Genomic DNA, 22,078 nt, shown 5'->3' on the forward strand with positions numbered 1-22,078 from the left:
ATACATATACGATAATAAGGGCAGACATAGTCAGGAAATGGCACGACATCCCATATATTAAAAATTTTATAAAATTTTTTTTTAATTTCTTTTTTTTTTTTTTTTACTTCTACTGTCTGCTCACTACTAGTTGTGGATATTGAGATACACATATTGTTTTAAGAAAAACTGTGTTATGTAATAATAAAACATTTTTAATTGTAGTTAACAATAAAAACTATTTTTCATGGATAAGTTGTACATGTTTCCCTACTCTACTTATCTTGAAATATAAGCACCTTTAAAGTCCCAGGGTTGTTCTCAACCCTTTTTTCCCTCCCTCCTCTTAAAAAAACTTTTATACTTATGGTTTAAAAAAAAATTCTACAAAAACAAAAACAGTTTTTTAAAAAAATTATTTAAAAAAAATAAATGCAAAAAAAAATATTTAAAAATAAATGCTGTAAATGCTTAACACGTGTTAGCAGGAGATTGGCTTTAATTTAATTGCTGCTTAGCTAAAGTACATTTAAAATGACTAAGACTACTCTGTCCACGTAGTGATAACGCTGCTGTGAGATTTTACTGCAGATAAGAGAAATGGAAAACAAGCAGATCTACCAGCAGAATCATTTAAAATGATTAAAACGATCTCATTAGGGGACTTTGTGTTAAATGCTCCTGGCACACAACATCATATATGTCATTTTTTATTTTTGCCCATAGTTGGTTGCCCATTAATGATTATTTTTTATGACCCGTATTTGAACTATTTTATAATTGCTTTACTCTAATATACTTGTATTCCCTAATGAACTTAATTGCCTTATAATTACCTAGTAATTGTAAGTCACATTCAGACATTAACAAGTCTAGTGGAAAGTGCTATTTGCTGGTATTTCACAACCTGAATATAGGAAAAGCTTCACCGGTGTATGAAAAGAGATGTCAGGTGTTGCTAGTACTACTAATAATAACTATTATTTTTCTTTTAGTAGTAGAACAAGTGTTACCTGACTTTATACTACATTAGGATCCAGTCTTATCAATATAGATTTCAGCTTTCTCATATACTTTCAGCCTATTAAAATAAAGTTAGGCAACACAATTTCTTTAGTTCATTTCAAGGCCTATATTTTATTACCAGGAGCTATGTAAACTGTTTAAACATTTTTTTATTGCTCAAAGTTTCCTATAGATACCCTTTATGGTTGAATGAGTAAAGCACAGGAGGTGACACGTTTTATTTATTTTGCATTGCTACACTTTTTTATTGCTGCTTAGGACATTCTTTCTGACTTTTCTTAACGGTTCTTGTGCAACAGCAGAAGGACGGTGAGAAGGTGAGATCCAGGACAGAATGTCAATGAAGCTCGAAAATCAGTTAATCTTTCTGTTAGTGGACGTAATATGTTTAAGCATCATCTTTGTTTGAACAGTCAAATGTTTATTGAGCCTGAGTCAAAGTATTGGAGCTGGAGCATCCTTCTTCATTGAAGTAGCAGTTTTAATGCAAACATGTTCACAGTATGCAAATACCGCATGTTGGTGTACGCAGAAACAAATGTGTCACCTGCGGGTCATTCTAAGCCCGAGTAATTTGCTTAGATTTAATGTAACTGGGTGCAGCCGCCTCCTCTTTGGTTTTATGTTATGTTTTCTAGCCAAGCACAATGCAATGTACAGTATATGGCCAAGAATTTGTGGGTCCCCGGGCCATCACACCTTTATGAGCTGACTGGATATCCTACTGCAAAGCCATTGCCCATTAATCCGTTAATACGGAGTTGGTTCCCCCTAGGCAGCTATAACAGAGCCCAGTTGGCGTTCCACAAGATTTTAGAGTATCTTTGTGAATTTGTGCCTGTTTAGCCAAAAGAGCATTTGTGGTGGCAGGTATTGATGTTGGAAGACTTGGTTTGCAGTAGACATTCAAATTCCTCAAAGGTGTTCAGTAGGGTTGAGGTCGGGGCTTTGTACAGGACACTCTAGTTCCTCCACACCCAACTCATCAAACCATGTCCTTATAGAGCTGACTTTGCACACAGGGGTACAGTCATGTTGGAATAGAAAAGTAACAAAAATGTAACTATAATGTTGGAAGTGTATCATTGTCTTATATGTCCTTGTATGCTGTAGCATTAACAGTATCCTGAACTTAATCCCTTGGAGGAGTGCTAACATACCTTTGACCATATAGTGTAGGTGTGACGGTCAGGCATTCACAGACTTTTGGCCATGCACTGTATTTTCAGAATTAAAAGAGAAGGAAACCTATTGTAAGAAATATGTGAAGACTGAATTCCTGTGTTTCCTTCTGAAAATGTTAGTTGATGGTTGTCATGCTGATCCTCTTGTTTTATTAACCCGATTCACTAACCCAGAATGAATCTTGCTGATCCTTTTGCTTTAATACCCTGAGTCATTGACCTAAAATGGCTGCCATGTTAATCCCCTTGTGTCAAGGTCAGGGAGTTAAACTAATAACGCCAGTGGATCCCTACAAAGGCCAGGAAATTATCGTTATGAAAATTTGATCAGTAATGGCTATCCCATGTGTTTGTCTTAAATCAAGGTTTACATTAAAAACAAATCTAAACTTTACCTGTAGTATGCAAAGTAACAGATTTGCTTATTAAGATGGCTGCTGGGAGGCAGATTGCACCTTCCCCGGAATCCTTTGAAAATAACTTTTGATTGTGAAATTTATGATACCATTGTTGAGTAATCACCAGTTGAATGTAGTATTTTAGCATTCCTTAAATCTTTGACTCAGGGGCAAACTACTGGATGGAGCCACTATTTTGTGACACTAGGTAGTTGATTTACTAAAACTGAAGAGTGCAAAATTGGGTGCAGCTCTGTATAGAAACCAATCAGCTTTCAATTATTTTGTCAAAGCCTAATTGAGCAAGTTGAAGTTAGAAGCTAATTGGGTATCACGCCCAGCTGCACCAGATTTTGCACTCTCCATTTTTAGTGAATCAACCCCTATGGATGATAAAAGTTAATGTCTAAAGTAAAATGATTTATGATATTGTACATTAATCTGTAGCCTGACATGCGTGTTACATACCAAGAACATGTTGCTTTATTAATTTGATGATTTTTTTATGTCTTGGTTAGCGATGATCCTTCTGAAAAACCCTATTCACACCTGTCTGTTTTGTAGCTTGAAGCTCAGAGTTCCAAAACGCTCAACAAGCCAAATCCCATGCACTTTAATTGTCCATGTTCAAATTTAAGAGGTCAAGGCCTGTAACTCAAAGCCTGAAGCTAAACAAATTACATGAGCTACATTTACTGTAGAATTTGGCATTGTTAGCCCCATTGACTTCATTGGAAGTTGAAAATTGTGCAAAAATTAGTGTTATGTTAAAATTAGTATTAGTGTTATGTGTGTTATGTGTGTTTTCCACATACTCACAAAAAAAAAAAGTGATTTTGCTCCAAAGTAGCTCTTCTATGGAACCTCGCTCTTTATAATGTGTGAAAAAACACCAAAAAAAGCCTCAAAATTGCCTATATATGCTCTGCTCAAATGTGAACGGGGAATAGATGTTACATTTTCTGGTTCATAATTTAAATCCGTAACTGTAGACTTATTAAACTTTCAACTTTGCGGCTTAAATTGCTTTCCATCTTTGGTTTGTTGTCTAAATTGGTTTTGGAATTGTTGGCCTTTAGAGCTAAAGTACAAGTGTAGGCTTGTAGAAAAAAGGTACTTTACAAAAGATGGCATACAATGATTTGTAAGGTCTCACTGGGGCTCAGCAGGTGTAGCTAACCACAGAGCACCTGCTGAGTGTGTAGACGGCCATTCATGCATTCCAATCTCTTCATGGCTATGGGCTTCATTATGTTGCAAAATGATTTTGCTTTGTTCTATTAGTTCTTCTTAGCTGAATGTTACTTTAAAAAGAATGAGGAAATGTACATTTTAATCAGGTGTCTTGCTTTTCTGCTTATCAAAAAAGATTAAAATTAAGAGATGTGTATGTAGGCAGTCATGCAATAGATTTGATAAATTAGATAAATAGCTAGATGCAGGTATAGTAAAGGAGATTGTGCAAATCTTTTAATTTATGAATATTTAAGACCATAAATTGCGCTTGATATTTTTGAGCAGATAAAAAGCTGTTGCTCTTTGGACCATGTATGTGGAATTGGCTGGCGGTGCACATGTGTTGATGTCAAAGGGGCCTTACCAGATCTCAAATTTTGTGCGACGGAAATTCCGATGGAAACTGTCCGACACACGGTCGGACTTTCCGACATAAAATGTTCGATGGGAGCTTGTCGTCGGAAATTCCGACCGTGTGTAGGCTCCATCGGACAGTTTCCATCGGAATTTCCGTCGCACAAAATTTGAGATCTGGTTCTCAAATTTTCCGACAACAAAATCCGTTCGCGTAAATTCCAATCGTGTGTACACAATTCCGACGCACAGAGTTCCACGCATGCTCGGAATCAAGCAGAAGAGCCGCACTGGCTAGTGAACTTCACTTTTCTTGGCTCGTCATACGCGTTGTACGTCACCGCGTTCTTGACGTTCGGAATTACCAACCAACTTTGTGTGACCGTGTGTATGCAAGACAAGTTTGAGCCAACATCCGTCGGAAAAAATCCTAGGATTTTGTTGTCGGAATGTCCAATCAATGTCCGATCATGTGTTCGGGGCATTAGAGTTTTTCTTTCAGGACATTTAGGTGTTTTTAAATGCACCTTTATATATGTGTGTGTTATTCTTTTTTTATATAGATTTATATCATAAAAGAGTTTTGTCTATGATTTAATTAGTTAAGTTGTGTATGTGGGATCCGTACAGGAAAAAAAAAAAAAAAACACTTTATGAGGCATTCCTGATTATAGATCTCTTTCAGAACGCATCCAATTGCAGCTCAAAGGTGTGAGCCACGCAGGAAAGAACAATACATGCTTGAAATACTTTATGCATTAAAATGCACAAGTTTTGTTGCATGAAGATAGACAAATAGATAGATAGATAGATAGATAGATAGATAGATAGATAGATAGATAGATAGATAGATAGATAGATAGATAGATAGATAGATAGATAGGCACCATACAGATAACGCTTTGCATTCTCTAAATGGGTGCAATACGTTTTCTGGTTGGACAAGATGGAGATTGTACCATCACTGCCCCGCTTTGCATTTTTTGAGAAAATGCATAGTGCTCCCTGAGTAGCACCCGTGCCAAGAGAGCGTTCTCCTGTGTTCGAATGCAGCAGAGCAGCCGCTTGGCTTGGCACCTCGAAGATAGCGGCAATAACTGTAGTATTGCCCACCAAGCATGACATGAGGTCAAATTTTACTGTGGCTGCAAAGCAAAGTATCGAGGCCGTGCCATGTGTACAACCTCAGCCAGCCACCCTTGCAGCTTTAGGAAGGTGATACAAATAGGTATTTGAGCCACCCATGTGAATGAGCCCAAAAAGAATCAAGCCATTTTTTTTAATGTTTGTGTATGATTTTAAAAATACTATTGCAATTTTGTTGTAATCATTGTAGCATCTGAAAAGTCTCTTTTTTAAGAGTCCTTTTAGAGCCAATTAAAGTTTTTGATAACAAAAGTTACTAACAGGGTAGATTTATGAACTTACTAGTGTAAGTAGTATTACGGTGAGTTGGTGATACCTTATCTATGATTTATTGTCAATCCCCGAAACCTTATGAACTGGATGATGACATAAAGAGAGATTCATCGGTAAAGACAATGTATGCTCTATCTGTATTTTCCCAGCATTTATGTCGTTTTTATGACATTTCGGTATAAGTTATCTCTTACTGATCAAACACAAAACAAACACATAGGGCAGGTAGTTCCACAAGTGTAGATGAAGATTGCAATAAAATGGGAGTGTACTACAACGGTATCTAAAAAACAGGCTTTTATCTTTTGTCTCTAAGGCAGTTCGGGTGCAAAAATAGAAATAAATATTTTTACTGCGTAGTTTATCTGGAATTCCTCTGTGTGCTACCTAGAGGGAAGATACAGAGGAGAGCGATTACTTATGTCACCATGTCAGATATTACAGCCGGTCATGAACCTACCTCAGCACTGGCCAGATCTGGCCCAGCAATGCCGGCTTTTTTGCTTCCCTTGCTGGCTTGTGATGTAAACATGAACAGAGTGTCACTAATCGACAGTTGGCAGCAGGAGTGGCAAGGTCATTCTATGCCTGTCCCATCCCTTCAGCCTAGTGTTGGGTAGCGGTGGCGAAGACTCAGATTGATTTTGGCCTTCAGCCATTCACCACTTCCTAATGAATAACTCATTCAGGGCCAAAGGAGAGACACAAACAAAAACATAGTCACTAGGCAGCAGTGGCCGCACATATGGAACTTTTAGAGGTACTGGAGGACGATATCGTGGGGGGGGGGGGTTGGGGGTTTGGAGGGTTATTTGGGGACCTGCTGATTTCCGGCTCAGCTATTTCAAAAGTTCCCAGGTATGATCATTAATCATGTGTCTGTGGAACTAAATTCACTAAACAATGTCGTCCAACACTTAGGTCCCTGCTCCCCGCTTAATCAACCATTTCTCCCAATGTGGCCCTTCGCTGGTTACATTTTATGCTCTTTCTGTTTTAATACATACCTTTCTCAAAGTCATCAGGTTGGTAATGTAACACCACAGGGTTCTCTTCATCTTTGCTGCTTCTCTGGGTTAAGTGGTCCTTGCTGATGCAGAAAGCCAGATTAACGTGATGACGTCAGCACCACACTCTCTGCGCTGTTACATTGTAAATGAAGGGCAATGCAGTCTTGCCCTTCAGGGGTGGGGCCTGCCTGAAATGACAGTAACAAGAAACCCTCAATGTTCCAGGTCGGGAGTCATTTAATTTTAGGTCATCATATGGCTAAGAAGAGGGCCTGCAGGGGACATCACAAGATACATCATATGTATGTGAAACTAGTTTCAGAGAAGCACATAGAGGAGACTATTCTGATTACCAAAAGCAGTATGTGTGCTGTCAGATCTTAAAGTGGTACTAAGCATTTGTTTTTTTTTACTTCCTTGCATGCTAAGCAGAGGGGTATGTGTGCAATGAATAATCTAAACCTATTTAGCACCGAAGTATTATAACAATCAGGATTATATGATTGTGCCTGCAGGGTAACTCTGAAGTAGAACTTCAATCCACCTCCAGGGTGACCCTGGGTGGCTCTGCATGTGTGGGAAATCCTGCACACGTGCAGAAGGTCAGGGTCCAGGACACCAGCTTATGCACAGATCTGCCGCAGGGCTCGCTCAAGACCCAAGCCCTGCTGCACATCTGCGCCCACGCAGGGGGCAGGGAGAAAGTCTCACCTAGACGATAAATGCATAAGTTCTGTTTTGCAGCACAAAGAAAGTACTTTGTTCTTCCCTGGGCCCCCTTTCCTCCAGGCCCCATTGCAGACACATGCTTTGAAACTGCTATAATCTCCCCTTTTGTGTAGTCACAAAAAAAAAAATGTTTGACAAGGATGTTGTGGGACTAATTCTATGCTATTTGTACTTGATTCTTTTTTTCACCGCAGTTCAAAGCCTGTCTGCGTACCTTCCTGAGTAATAAATGCTTTGTTACTATTAGAGGATACATGCAATTCTACCGAGTGTCTTGTGCAAGAAACCGTCATTCAGAAATGCCAGAGAATAAGAAGGAAATAAATAACTGCTTCTTTTTGATAATTCTGTTAAGAATTCTCTAAACCCAAAAACAACATTGTAATATAGTGCAGTGCAGAGTATTTTTTATTTTTTTTTACCTGCCAGTAAACACTTTCTGTCCTAGGGTGACAATGCCCAATGGAGGGGCAGTGTTGACGCCCTAGGCTTCCTTGTAAACTTTTGCAGTCTGTTAATTTTCTTTGTTAGCACTTAACACATGTCACATCTAGATTAGATATTAATTCTTATATAAAGTAGATGAAGTGATAATCTATATTGGTCTTTTCTAAATACTGGGCCTATTCTGGCACTTCTCTCCTACATGTCAAAATCATCATTTTTTTATTAGAAAATTACTCAGAACCCCCAAACATTATATATGTTTGTTTTTTAGCAGAGACCCTAGGGAATAAAATGGCAGTCATTGCAATTTTTTATGTCACATAGTATTTGCGCAGTATTTTTTGGAAAATGATTAAAAAAAACAAAAAAACACTAAAGTTAGCCCAATTTTTTAATATAATGTGAAAGATGATGTTACGCTGAGTAAATAGATACCTAACATATTACGCTTTAAAATTGCGCACACTCGTGGAATGGTGCCAAACAATGATACTTAAAAATCTCCATAGGCTTTAAACTTTTTTTATAGGTTACCAGTTTAGAGTCACAGAGGAGGTCTAGAATTATTGCTCCCACTCTAATGTTCGTGGTGATACCTCACATGTGTGGGTTGAATGACATTTACATATGTGGGCACGATGTACGTATGCGTTCGCTTCTGCATGCAAGCACACGGGGACGGGGACGCTTTCATATTATTTCGTTTTTTTTATTCTTTATTTTATTTTTATTTTATTTTTTTTACACTTTCGGTTAATTTTTTTTTTTATCACTTTTATTCCTATTACAAGGCATGTAAACATCCCTTGTAATAGGAATATGGCATGACAGAAAAGAAAAAAAAAGCGATCTCAGCCTTTCTAGGCAAGTATACGGCAGCGGTTACATCTGCCGGGCTTGACATGACGTCATAAAGTCGCGTTTGGCCTCCGAAGGTCATAGAGACACCAGGGGATCATCTGGTCCACGGTATTTTCTATGGTATACTTCCGCCGCTGGCAGATTCCTTCTCTGGCTCGGTAGAAGCACCGGAGGGTGGCAGGAGGGGTTGTCCCCCTCCCCTGTAAAAACAATCAAGCAGCTGAAAAGCCCAGGGCCCGCTTAGTGTTGACTCTCGCAGCATTCTTCCAGCATACTATATATTCCACTTTTGCAGCCAAATTGGAAGAACACCTATATTAGATTTGTTACATGTTACCAATAACATAGCATAACTGAATTTTTTTTTTTTTAAATTACTAGTTACCTTTTTACTTCACTTGTTAAAATCGTTATTTGCTCTCCCTGCTTTGTAACATGTAAGAGGCGGCTGAATTGAGAACTGTTTAATGTTATTAACCCTATCTGTACAGTGTTGGCAGTTCTTCATTATCAGCAGTAAACCAAATCTGAACAAAGTCTGTCCTAAGTAAGGGTTACTAATTAATAAACCACCCACTGTACAGTACGTTAATGAGCCATAGCTTAATCTGTGTGGGGAAAAAGACACTGCGAGCCAGTCCAAAAATTCCAGAATCAGGCATGATACCTTCTCTTTACAAACATCTAAAAAGGTAAGAAATGTTTTTACATTTTTTTTGTGCTTTGGGAACAAATTACAAACATAATGTGAGGTTTTCTTCAACATAAAATATAAATTTGCAGCGTTATAACGTTACTAAAAATATTGTTGTACATGAATGTATTTTGGATCTAAAATGCATCTTCTGTTATAAACTTTATTGATTTGCATTCTAGATGTTTCAGTGCAAGCAGACAGCACTACCTTAAGTGACGACACCATGAATACAAGTCTGACTTCAAACAGTAGTACAAATAATACAGGAGAGACAAGCACTTCATTAGACAGCACTTTAGAATCATCATCCACTACACTGGGATCAACCACAGATACTGTGACTAACACCCAAAGCACTTCCCCAGAAAAGTCCACTACTGGTGCAAGTGCATCTACGGAAAATACATCATCCAGTACTGACAGCACTACCAGCCAGCCTGGTACAGCAGAAACTATTAGTACACAACCAACTAATTCACAATCTAGCACAGAAATTGCTAGTTTGTCGCAATCTTCTACCCCTTTCTCTGCGACAGTCCAAGAAACCCTTACAAGTGCAGATATTTTAACATCTTCAAATGTAGATACTTCAGCTACCACTGGAAGTTTGTCAACAGCCTCCTCTACAGAGTCATCTACCGTAGCTTCATCAACGGAGAGTATCTCTACTTCTCAGACTCAAAGCTCTTCAGTAACTTCAGCTTCTGCAGAATCCACATCATATTCAACATCTGTAAGCCTTACTGACACATCCATTACAACAGCAGAAAGTACCACTCTACTGGTGACAACCTTAACAGCTGTTTCTACAGGATCTGTCTCAGAATCACTCACCACAAGTGCGGCTACGACATTGTCACTTGCCGATACTTCAATAACAACAGCCAATTTGACAACATCACAGTCAGCCATTTCAGAAACTCTGTCTACAGGAATAACAGACACAACCACAAGTGCTTTCCTAAGCTCTTTAATGACCTCAACTATAGCTGAATCTACATCATTGTTGTCATCTGTAAATCCTACAGACACATCCACGGTACCAGTGGAGAGCTCGACCCCAGGTGTGACAACATTGTCTTCAGTTTCCACTTGGACAGTTCCAGAATCCCTAACAACAAGTGCTGACACTTTAACATCTTCAAATTCAGATACTTCAGCTACTACTGGTAGTTTGTCAACAGCCTTCTCTACAGAGTCATCTACTATATCTTCATCGACAGAGGCTATCTCCACTTCTCAACCTCAAAGTTCTTCAGGAACCTCAGCTGCTGTAGAATCCACATCATTTTCATCATCTGTCAGCCTTCCTGATACATCCATCACAACAGCAGAAAGTACAACTCCACTGGTGACAACATCATCTGTTGTTTCTTCAGGATCTGTCTCAGAATCATTGACCACAAGTGCGGCTACAACATTCTCACTTGCCGATACTTCAGTAACAACAGGTAGTTTATCAACATCACAGTCAACCTTTTCAGAAACTCTATCTACAGGTACAACAGACACAACCACAAGTGCTTTCCTAAGCTCTTTCATGACCTCAACTATAGCTGAATCTACATCATTGTTGTCATCTGTAAATCCTACAGACATATCCACGGTATCATTGGAGAGCTCGACCCCAGGTGCGACAACATTGTCTTCAGTTTCCACTGGGACAGTTCCAGAATCCCTAACAACAAGTGCTGATACTTTAACATCTTCAAATGCAGATACTTCAGCTACTACTGGTAGTTTATCAACAGCCTTCTCTACAGAGTCATCTACTGTATCCTCATCAACAGAGGCTATCTCCACTTCTCAACCTCAAAGTTCTTCAGGAACTTCAGCTGCTGTAGAACCCACATCATTTTCATCATCTGTCAGCCTTACTGATACATCCACCTCAACAGCAGAAAGTACTACTCCACTGGTGACACCATCATCTGTTGTTTCTTCAGGATCCGTCTCAGAATCATTGACCACAAGTGCGGCTACAACATTCTCACTTGCCGATACTTCAGTGACAACAGGTAGTTTGTCAACATCACAGTCAACCTTTTCAGAAACTCTATCTACGGGAACAACCGACACAACCACAAGTGCTTTCCTAAGCTCTTTAATGACCTCAACTATAGCTGAATCTACATCATTGTTGTCGTCTGTAAATCCTACAGACACATCCACGGTACCAGTGGAGAGCTCAACCCCAGGTGCGACAACATTGTCTTCAGTTTCCACTGGGACAGTTCCAGAATCCCTAACAACAAGTGCTGATACTTTAACATCTTCAAATGCAGATACTTCAGCTACTACTGGTAGTTTGTCAACAGCCTTATCTACAGAGTCATCTACTGTATCCTCATCAACAGAGGCTATCTCTACTTCTCAACCTCAAAGTTCTTCAGGAACTTCAGCTGCTGTAGAATCCACATCATTTTCATCATCTGTCAGCCTTACTGATACATCCATCTCAACAGCAGAAAGTACTACTCCACTGGTGACAACATCATCTGTTGTTTCTTCAGGATCTGTCTCAGAATCATTGACCACAAGTGCGGCTACAACATTCTCACTTGCCGATACTTCAGTGACAACAGGTAGTTTGTCAACATCACAATCAACCTTTTCAGAAACTCTATCTACGGGAACAACCGACACAACCACAAGTGCTTTCCTAAGCTCTTTAATGACCTCAACTATAGCTGAATCTACATCATTGTTGTCATCTGTAAATCCTACAGACACATCCACGGTACCAGTGGAGAGCTCGACCCCAGGTGCGACAACATTGTCTTCAGTTTCCACTGGGACAGTTCCAGAATCCCTAACAACAAGTGCTGATACTTTAACATCTTCAAATGCAGATACTTCAGCTACTACTGGTAGTTTGTCAACAGCCTTATCTACAGAGTCATCTACTGTATCCTCATCAACAGAGGCTATCTCCACTTCTCAACCTCAAAGTTCTTCAGGAACTTCAGCTGCTGTAGAATCCACATCATTTTCATCATCTGTCAGCCTTACTGATACATCCATCTCAACAGCAGAAAGTACTACTCCACTGGTGACAACATCATCTGTTGTTTCTTCAGGATCTGTCTCAGAATCATTGACCACAAGTGCGGCTACAACATTCTCACTTGCCGATACTTCAGTGACAACAGGTAGTTTGTCAACATCACAGTCAACCTTTTCAGAAACTCTATCTACGGGAACAACCGACACAACCACAAGTGCTTTCCTAAGCTCTTTAATGACCTCAACTATAGCTGAATCTACATCATTGTTGTCATCTGTAAATCCTACAGACACATCCACGGTACCAGTGGAGAGCTCGACCCCAGGTGCGACAACATTGTCTTCAGTTTCCACTGGGACAGTTCCAGAATCCCTAACAACAAGTGCTGATACTTTAACATCTTCAAATGCAGATACTTCAGCTACTACTGGTAGTTTGTCAACAGCCTTATCTACAGAGTCATCTACTATATCCTCATCAACAGAGGCTATCTCCACTTCTCAACCTCAAAGTTCTTCAGGAACTTCAGCTGCTGTAGAATCTACATCATTTTCATCATCTGTAAGCCTTACTGATACATCCATCTCAACAGCAGAAAGTACTACTCCACTGGTGACAACATCATCTGTTGTTTCTTCAGGATCTGTCTCAGAATCATTGACCACAAGTGCGGCTACAACATTCTCACTTGCCGATACTTCAGTGACAACAGGTAGTTTGTCAACATCACAGTCAACCTTTTCAGAAACTCTATCTACGGGAACAACCGACACAACCACAAGTGCTTTCCTAAGCTCTTTAATGACCTCAACTATAGCTGAATCTACATCATTGTTGTCATCTGTAAATCCTACAGACACATCCACGGTACCAGTGGAGAGCTCGACCCCAGGTGCGACAACATTGTCTTCAGTTTCCACTGGGACAGTTCCAGAATCCCTAACAACAAGTGCTGATACTTTAACATCTTCAAATGCAGATACTTCAGCTACTACTGGTAGTTTGTCAACAGCCTTATCTACAGAGTCATCTACTGTATCCTCATCAACAGAGGCTATCTCCACTTCTCAACCTCAAAGTTCTTCAGGAACTTCAGCTGCTGTAGAATCTACATCATTTTCATCATCTGTCAGCCTTACTGATACATCCATCTCAACAGCAGAAAGTACTACTCCACTGGTGACAACATCATCTGTTGTTTCTTCAGGATCTGTCTCAGAATCATTGACCACAAGTGCGGCTACAACATTCTCACTTGCCGATACTTCAGTGACAACAGGTAGTTTGTCAACATCACAGTCAACCTTTTCAGAAACTCTATCTACGGGAACAACCGACACAACCACAAGTGCTTTCCTAAGCTCTTTAATGACCTCAACTATAGCTGAATCTACATCATTGTTGTCATCTGTAAATCCTACAGACACATCCACGGTACCAGTGGAGAGCTCGACCCCAGGTGCGACAACATTGTCTTCAGTTTCCACTGGGACAGTTCCAGAATCCCTAACAACAAGTGCTGATACTTTAACATCTTCAAATGCAGATACTTCAGCTACTACTGGTAGTTTGTCAACAGCCTTATCTACAGAATCTTCTACTGTATCCTCATCAACAGAGGCTATCTCCACTTCTCAACCTCAAAGTTCTTCAGGAACTTCAGCTGCTGTAGAATCCACATCATTTTCATCATCTGTCAGCCTTACTGATACATCCATCTCAACAGCAGAAAGTACTACTCCACTGGTGACAACATCATCTGTTGTTTCTTCAGGATCTGTCTCAGAATCATTGACCACAAGTGCGGCTACAACATTCTCACTTGCCGATACTTCAGTGACAACAGGTAGTTTGTCAACATCACAGTCAACCTTTTCAGAAACTCTATCTACGGGAACAACCGAAACAACCACAAGTGCTTTCCTAAGCTCTTTAATGACCTCAACTATAGCTGAATCTACATCATTGTTGTCATCTGTAAATCCTACAGACACATCCACGGTACCAGTGGAGAGCTCGACCCCAGGTGCGACAACATTGTCTTCAGTTTCCACTGGGACAGTTCCAGAATCCCTAACAACAAGTGCTGATACTTTAACATCTTCAAATGCAGATACTTCAGCTACTACTGGTAGTTTGTCAACAGCCTTCTCTACAGAGTCATCTACTGTATCCTCATCAACAGAGGCTATCTCCACTTCTCAACCTCAAAGTTCTTCAGGAACTTCAGCTGCTGTAGAATCCACATCATTTTCATCATCTGTCAGCCTTACTGATACATCCATCTCAACAGCAGAAAGTACTACTCCACTGGTGACAACATCATCTGTTGTTTCTTCAGGATCTGTCTCAGAATCATTGACCACAAGTGCGGCTACAACATTCTCACTTGCCGATACTTCAGTGACAACAGGTAGTTTGTCAACATCACAGTCAACCTTTTCAGAAACTCTATCTACGGGAACAACCGAAACAACCACAAGTGCTTTCCTAAGCTCTTTAATGACCTCAAATATAGCTGAATCTACATCATTGTTGTCATCTGTAAATCCTACAGACACATCCACGGTACCAGTGGAGAGCTCGACCCCAGGTGCGACAACATTGTCTTCAGTTTCCACTGGGACAGTTCCAGAATCCCTAACAACAAGTGCTGATACTTTAACATCTTCAAATGCAGATACTTCAGCTACTACTGGTAGTTTGTCAACAGCCTTATCTACAGAGTCATCTACTGTATCTTCATCAACAGAGGCTATCTCCAGTTCTCAACCTCAAAGTTCTTCAGGAACTTCAGCTGCTGTAGAATCCACATCATTTTCATCATCTGTCAGCCTTACTGATACATCCATCTCAACAGCAGAAAGTACAACTCCACTGGTGACAACATCATCTGTTGTTTCTTCAGGATCTGTCTCAGAATCATTGACCACAAGTGCGGCTACAACATTCTCACTTGCCGATACTTCAGTAACAACAGGTAGTTTGTCAACATCACAGTCAACCTTTTCAGAAACTCTATCTACAGGAACAACAGACACAACCACAAGTGCTTTCCTAAGCTCTTTCATGACCTCAACTATAGCTGAATCTACATCATTGTTGTCATCTGTAAATCCTACAGACACATCCACTGTACCAGTGGAGAGCTCGACCCCAGGTGCGACAACATTGTCTTCAGTTTCCACTGGGACAGTTCCAGAATCCCTAACAACAAGTGCTGATACTTTAACATCTTCAATTGCAGATACTTCATCTACCACTGGTAGTTTGTCAACAGCCTTATCTACAGAGTCATCTACTATATCTTCATCAACAGAGGCTATCTCCACTTCTCAACCTCAAAGTTCTTCAGGAACTTCAGCTGCTGTAGAATCCACATCATTTTCATCATCTGTAAGCCTTACTGATACATCTATCTCAACAGCAGAAAGTACTACTCCACTGGTGACAACATCATCTGTTGTTTCTTCAGGATCTGTCTCAGAATCATTGACCACAAGTGCGGCTACAACATTCTCACTTGCCGATAATTCAGTAACAACAGGTAGTTTGTCAACATCACAGTCAACCTTTTCAGAAACTCTATCCACAGGAACAACAGACACAACCACAAGTGCTTTCCTAAGCTCTTTCATGACCTCAACTATAGCTGAATCTACATCATGGTTGTCATCTGTAAATCCTACAGACACATCCACTGTACCAGTGGAGAGCTCGACCCCAGGTGCGACAACATTGTCTTCAGTTTCCACTGGGACAGTTCCAGAATCCCTAACAACAAGTGCTGATACTTTAACATCTTCAAATGCAGATACTTCAGCTACCACTGGTAGTTTGTCAACAGCCTTCTCTACAGAGTCATCTACTGTATCTTCATCAACAGAGGCTATCTCCAGTTCTCAACCTCAAAGTTCTTCAGGAACTTCAGCTGCTGTAGAATCCACATCATTTTCATCATCTGTCAGCCTTACTGATACATCCATCTCAACAGCAGAAAGTACAACTCCACTGGTGACAACATCATCTGTTGTTTCTTCAGGATCTGTCTCAGAATCATTGACCACAAGTGCGGCTACAACATTCTCACTTGCTGATACTTCAGTAACAACAGGTAGTTTGTCAACATCACAGTCAACCTTTTCAGAAACTCTATCTACAGGAACAACAGACACAACAACAAGTGCTTTCCTAACCTCTTTCTTGACATCAACTATAGCTGAATCTACATTATGGTTGTCATCTGTAAATCCTACAGACACATCCACTGTACCAGTGGAGAGCTCGACCCCAGGTGCAACAACATTTTCTTCAGTTTCCACTGGGACAGTTCCAGAATCCCTAACGACAACTGCCGATACTTTAACATCTTCAAATGCAGATACTTCAGCTACCACTGGTAGTTTGTCAACAGCCTTCTCTACAGAGTCATCTACTGTATCTTCAACAACAGAGGCTATCTCCACTTCTCAACCTCAAAGTTCTTCAGGAACCTCAGCTGCTGTAGAATCCACATCATTTTCATCATCTGTCAGCCTTACTGATACATCCATCTCAACAGCAGAAAGTACAACTCCACTGGTGACAACATCATCTGTTGTTTCTTCAGGATCTGTCTCAGAATCATTGACCACAAGTGCGGCTACAACATTCTCACTTGCCGATACTTCAGTAATAACAGGTAGTTTGTCAACATCACAGTCAACCTTTTCAGAAACTCTATCTACAGGAACAACAGACACAACCACAAGTGCTTTCCTAAGCTCTTTAATGACCTCAACTATAGCTGAATCTACATCATTGTTGTCATCTGTAAATCCTACAGACACATCCACTGTACCAGTGGAGAGCTCGACCCCAGGTGCGACAACATTGTCTTCAGTTTCCACTGGGACAGTTCCAGAATCCCTAACAACAACTGCTGATACTTTAACATCTTCAAATTCAGATACTTCAGCTACCACTGGCAGTTTGTCAACAGCCTTCTCTACAGAGTCATCTACTGTATTTTCATCAACAGAGCCTATCTCCACTTCTCAACCTCAAAGTTCTTCAGGAACTTCAGCTGCTGTAGAATCCACATCATTTTCATCAACTATCAGCCTTACTGATACATCCATCTCAACAGCAGAAAGTACAACTCCACTGGTGACAACATCATCTGTTGTTTCTTCAGGATCTGTCTCAGAATCATTGACCACAAGTGTGGCTACAACATTCTCACTTGCCGATACTTCAGTAACAACAGGTAGTTTGTCAACATCACAGTCAACCTTTTCAGAAACTCTGTCTACAGGAACAACAGACACAACCACAAGCGCTTTCCTAAGCTCTTTAATGACCTCAACTATAGCTGAATCTACATCATTGTTGTCATCTGTAAATCCTACAGACACATCCACTGTACCAGTGGAGAGCTCGACCCCAGGTACGACAACATTGTCTTCAGTTTCCACTGGGACAGTTCCAGAATCCCTAACAACAAGTGCTGATACTTTAACATCTTCAAGTGCAGATACTTCAGCTACCACTGACAGTTTGTCAACAGCCTTCTCTACAGAGTCATCTACTGTATTTTCATCAACAGAGGCTATCTCCACTTCTCAACCTCAAAGTTCTTCAGGAACTTCAGCTGCTGTAGAATCCACATCATTTTCATCAACTGTCAGCCTTACTGATACATCCATCTCAACAGCAGAAAGTACAACTCCACTGGTGACAACATCATCTGTTGTTTCTTCAGGATCTGTCTCAGAATCATTGACCACAAGTGTGGCTACAACATTCTCACTTGCCGATACTTCAGTAACAACAGGTAGTTTGTCAACATCACAGTCAACCTTTTCAGAAACTCTATCTACAGGAACAACAGACACAACCACAAGTGCTTTCCTAAGCTCTTTCATGACCTCAACTATAGCTGAATCTACATCATTGTTGTCATCTGTAAATCCTACAGACACATCCACTGTACCAGTGGAGAGCTCGACCCCAGGTGCGACAACATTGTCTTCAGTTTCCACTGGGACAGTTCCAGAATCCCTAACAACAAGTGCTAATACTTTTACATCTTCAAATGCTAATTTCTCAGCTATCACTGGTAGTTTGTCAACAGCCTTCTCTACACAGTCATCTACATTACCTTTATCAACAGAGGCTACCTTCACATCTCAAACGCAAAGCTCTTCAGTAACCTCATCATCTGTAATAGTAGAAAGTACCACACCACTGGTGACAACATCCTCTTCTACTAGATCTGTCCCAGAATCATTGACCACAAGTGCAGCAACAACATTGTCACTTGCTAAGACTTCAATACCTACAGAGATTTTGTCAACACCATTGTCAACCCTGTCAGATACTCTCTCTACAGGTACAACCTTCACAACAAGTGTTCTTCTAAGTTCTTCAACTAAAGCGGAATCTACATCATTATTGTCATCAGTAAATCCTAGTACAGCTAGCTCAAGCTCTGCTGATCAATTGTCTTCAAGCATAGCTACCACAGCATTCATAGAAACAGGGTCTACTGGAAGCAGCAGTACAATAAGACCTGCTGTTGAAACAACTGCAAATACAATAACAACATTTGCTCAAACAGAGTCTACTGCAACCAGTACAACAAACGGTTCTGAGGAATCGACTTCAACCACAACTGCATCGACACCAACAGGGTCTTCGACAATAAGTTCGAATACCACTCCTGAACAAACAACATTGACCACAACAACAGCATCAACACATACAGGGCCTGCAACAATCCCTTCTGAGCAGTCAACCTTAGCCACAACAGCATCCTCCCAAACAGGTCTTATTGTGACCAGCACGACAATCACTTCTGAGCAATCAGCCTCAACCACAACAATATTATCTGAGCAATCAACGCAAACCATAAAAACTGCATATGCACAAACAGGCTCAGCTACAACTACCACATCTCCCCTTGGATTGACCAGTACAGCTAATCCAAACACTGCTGATCAGTTAGGTTCAAGCATAGGTACAACAACATCCATACAGACAGGTTTTACCACAAGCAGCACTACAACAAGACCTGGGGTAGAAACAACCTTAAACACAACAACATTTGCACAAACAGGGTCTACAACAATCAGTACAACAACACCTTCTGTGCAGTCAATGTCAACCATAATTACAGCATCCATATCAACAGGGTCCATGGAAACCAGTACAGCAAACCCTTCTGAGCAGTTAACGTTGACCACAACAACAGCTGCCACACAAACTGGGTCTGCCACTAACAGTGCAACAACCACTTCCAAACAATCAACCTTGACCACAGCAGCATCCACACCAACAGGGTCTATGGCAGACAGTACAGCAAACACTTCTGAGCAGTCAACATTGACTACAACAGCAACATCCTCACATGCAGGGTCTGCCGCAACCAGTACAACAACCACTTCCAGTCAATCAACCTCGGACACAACAACAGCATCTACACAAACTGGGTCTACCACTAACAGTGCAACAACCGCTTCCAAACAATCAACCTCGTCCACAGCGACCACATCCACACCAACAGGGTCTACAGCAACCAGTACAGCAAACCCTTCTGAACAGTCAACGTTGACCACAACAACAGCATCCACACCAACAGGGTCCACGGCAACAAGTACAGCAAATCCTTCTGAGCAGTCTTCGTTGACCACAACAGCATCCACACATACAGGGTCTACCGCAACCAGTACACCAATCACTACCAATCAACCAACCTCGACCACAACAAAAGCATTCACACAAGCTGGGTCTGCAACTAACAGTACAACAACCACTTCCAAACAATCAACCTCGTCTACAGGGACCACATCCACACCAACAGCAACCAGTACAGCAAACCCTTCTGAACAGTCAACATTGACCACAACAACAGCATCCACACCAACAGGGTCCAGGGCAACAAGTACAGCAAATCCTTCTGAGCAGTCTTCGTTGACCACAACAACAGCATCCACACATACAGGGTCTGCCGCAACCAGTACAACAACCACTTCCAGTCAATCAACCTCGGACACAACAACAGCATCTACACAAACTGGGTCTTCAACTAACAGTGCAACAACCACTTCCAAACAATCAACCTCGTCCACAGCGACCACATCCACACCAACAGGGTCTACAGCAACCAGTACAGCAAACCCTTCTGAACAGTCAACGTTGACCACAACAACAGCATCCACACCAACAGGGTCCACGGCAACGAGTACAGCAAATCCTTCTGAGCAGTCTTCATTGACCACAACAACAGCATCCACACATACAGGGTCTACCGCAACCAGTACACCAACCACTACCAATCAACCAACCTCGACCACAACAACAGCATCCACACAAGCTGGGTCTGCCACTAACAGTACAACAACCACTTCCAAACAATCAACCTTGTCTACAGCGACCACATCTACACCAACAGCAACCAGTACAGCAAACCCTTCTGAACAGTCAACATTGACCACAACAACAGCATCCACACCAACAGGGTCCACGCCAACAAGTACAGCAAATCCTTCTGAGCAGTCTTCATTGACTACAACAACAGCATCCACACATACAGGGTCTACCGCAGCCAGTACACCAACCACTACCAATCAACCAACCTCGACCACAACAACAGCATCCACACAAGCTGGGTCTGCCACTAACAGTGCAACAACCACTTCCAAACAATTAACCTCGTCCACAGCGACCACATCCACACCAACAGGGTCCACAGCAACCAGTACAGCAAACCCTTCTGAACGGTCAACTTTGAACACAACAACAGAATCCACACCAACAGGGTCCACGGCAACAAGTACAGCAAATCCTTCTGAGCAGTCTTCGTTGACCACAACAACAGCATCCACACATACAGGGTCTACCGCAACCAGTACACCAACCATTACCAATCAATCAACATCAACCACAACAACAGCATCCACACATACAGGGCCTACCGCAACCAGTACAACAACCACTTCCAATCAATCAACATCAACCACAACAACAGCATCCACACAAACAGGCTCTAGCACAACCAGTTCAACTACCCCTTCTGAGCAATCAGTGTCAACCTCAGCCAGTACAACATCCACTTCTGGAGGGTCTTCAACAACAAGCTCAATGCGTGCCACCACACCAAATACTATCCCTGTAACTACTAATACCTCTACAGCAACTACCAGCACTACTACAACACCAACTATTCCTACTTCTACTACAACCACCACCACTACTACAACACCAACTACTACTAATTCTACTACAACCACTACCACTACTACAACACCAACTACTACTACTTCTACTACAACCACCACCACTACTACAACATCTTCAGCTTGCGGTAAGTTATCAAGGTATTATAGATGGTAGAGATAATATAGTAATAGAAAGAGGCAAGTGCTTTATTTGTATTATTTAAAATTGTTTGCTGCCTACAAATTTTATTCATATGCTGATCTGAACTTTCAGAATAAATCATCCAAATACCTTCTAGGTGCAAAGTGTTACAGTTTGTTTTACACCTTACAGAGAAGGACCCTCAATTTGGATAGATTAGGGGAAGGTTATGGCCCCTAACAGTTTTTGTTTTGCTATCTGTGCTCCATTTAGGGAGATTCCCCTGCTCTTCTTGCACCATTATTACAACAGGAAGTAAGAAAATTCTCTCCAAAAAGAGAACTAGTACACCAAAACTAGTGCCCTCTTTGGAAGACTTCCCATTTATT

General features: G+C 41.0%; 1 protein-coding gene across 1 annotated transcript in view; it reads left to right on the top strand.

Moving 5' to 3' along the window:
* Positions 1–9,563: 9,563 nt before the first annotated feature.
* LOC141127724 (uncharacterized) overlaps positions 9,564–22,078 on the top strand; it is a 45,972-nt gene continuing 33,457 nt past the window's right edge. Inside the window, exon 1 of the mRNA XM_073614472.1 lies at positions 9,564–21,693. Within this exon, the coding sequence (XP_073470573.1) occupies positions 9,564–21,693 (12,130 nt within the window). The remainder of the gene's footprint in view (positions 21,694–22,078) is intronic.

The sequence above is a fragment of the Aquarana catesbeiana genome, linkage group LG02, assembly GCF_042186555.1.
Source record: "Aquarana catesbeiana isolate 2022-GZ linkage group LG02, ASM4218655v1, whole genome shotgun sequence".
Lineage (NCBI taxonomy): Eukaryota > Metazoa > Chordata > Amphibia > Anura > Ranidae > Aquarana > Aquarana catesbeiana.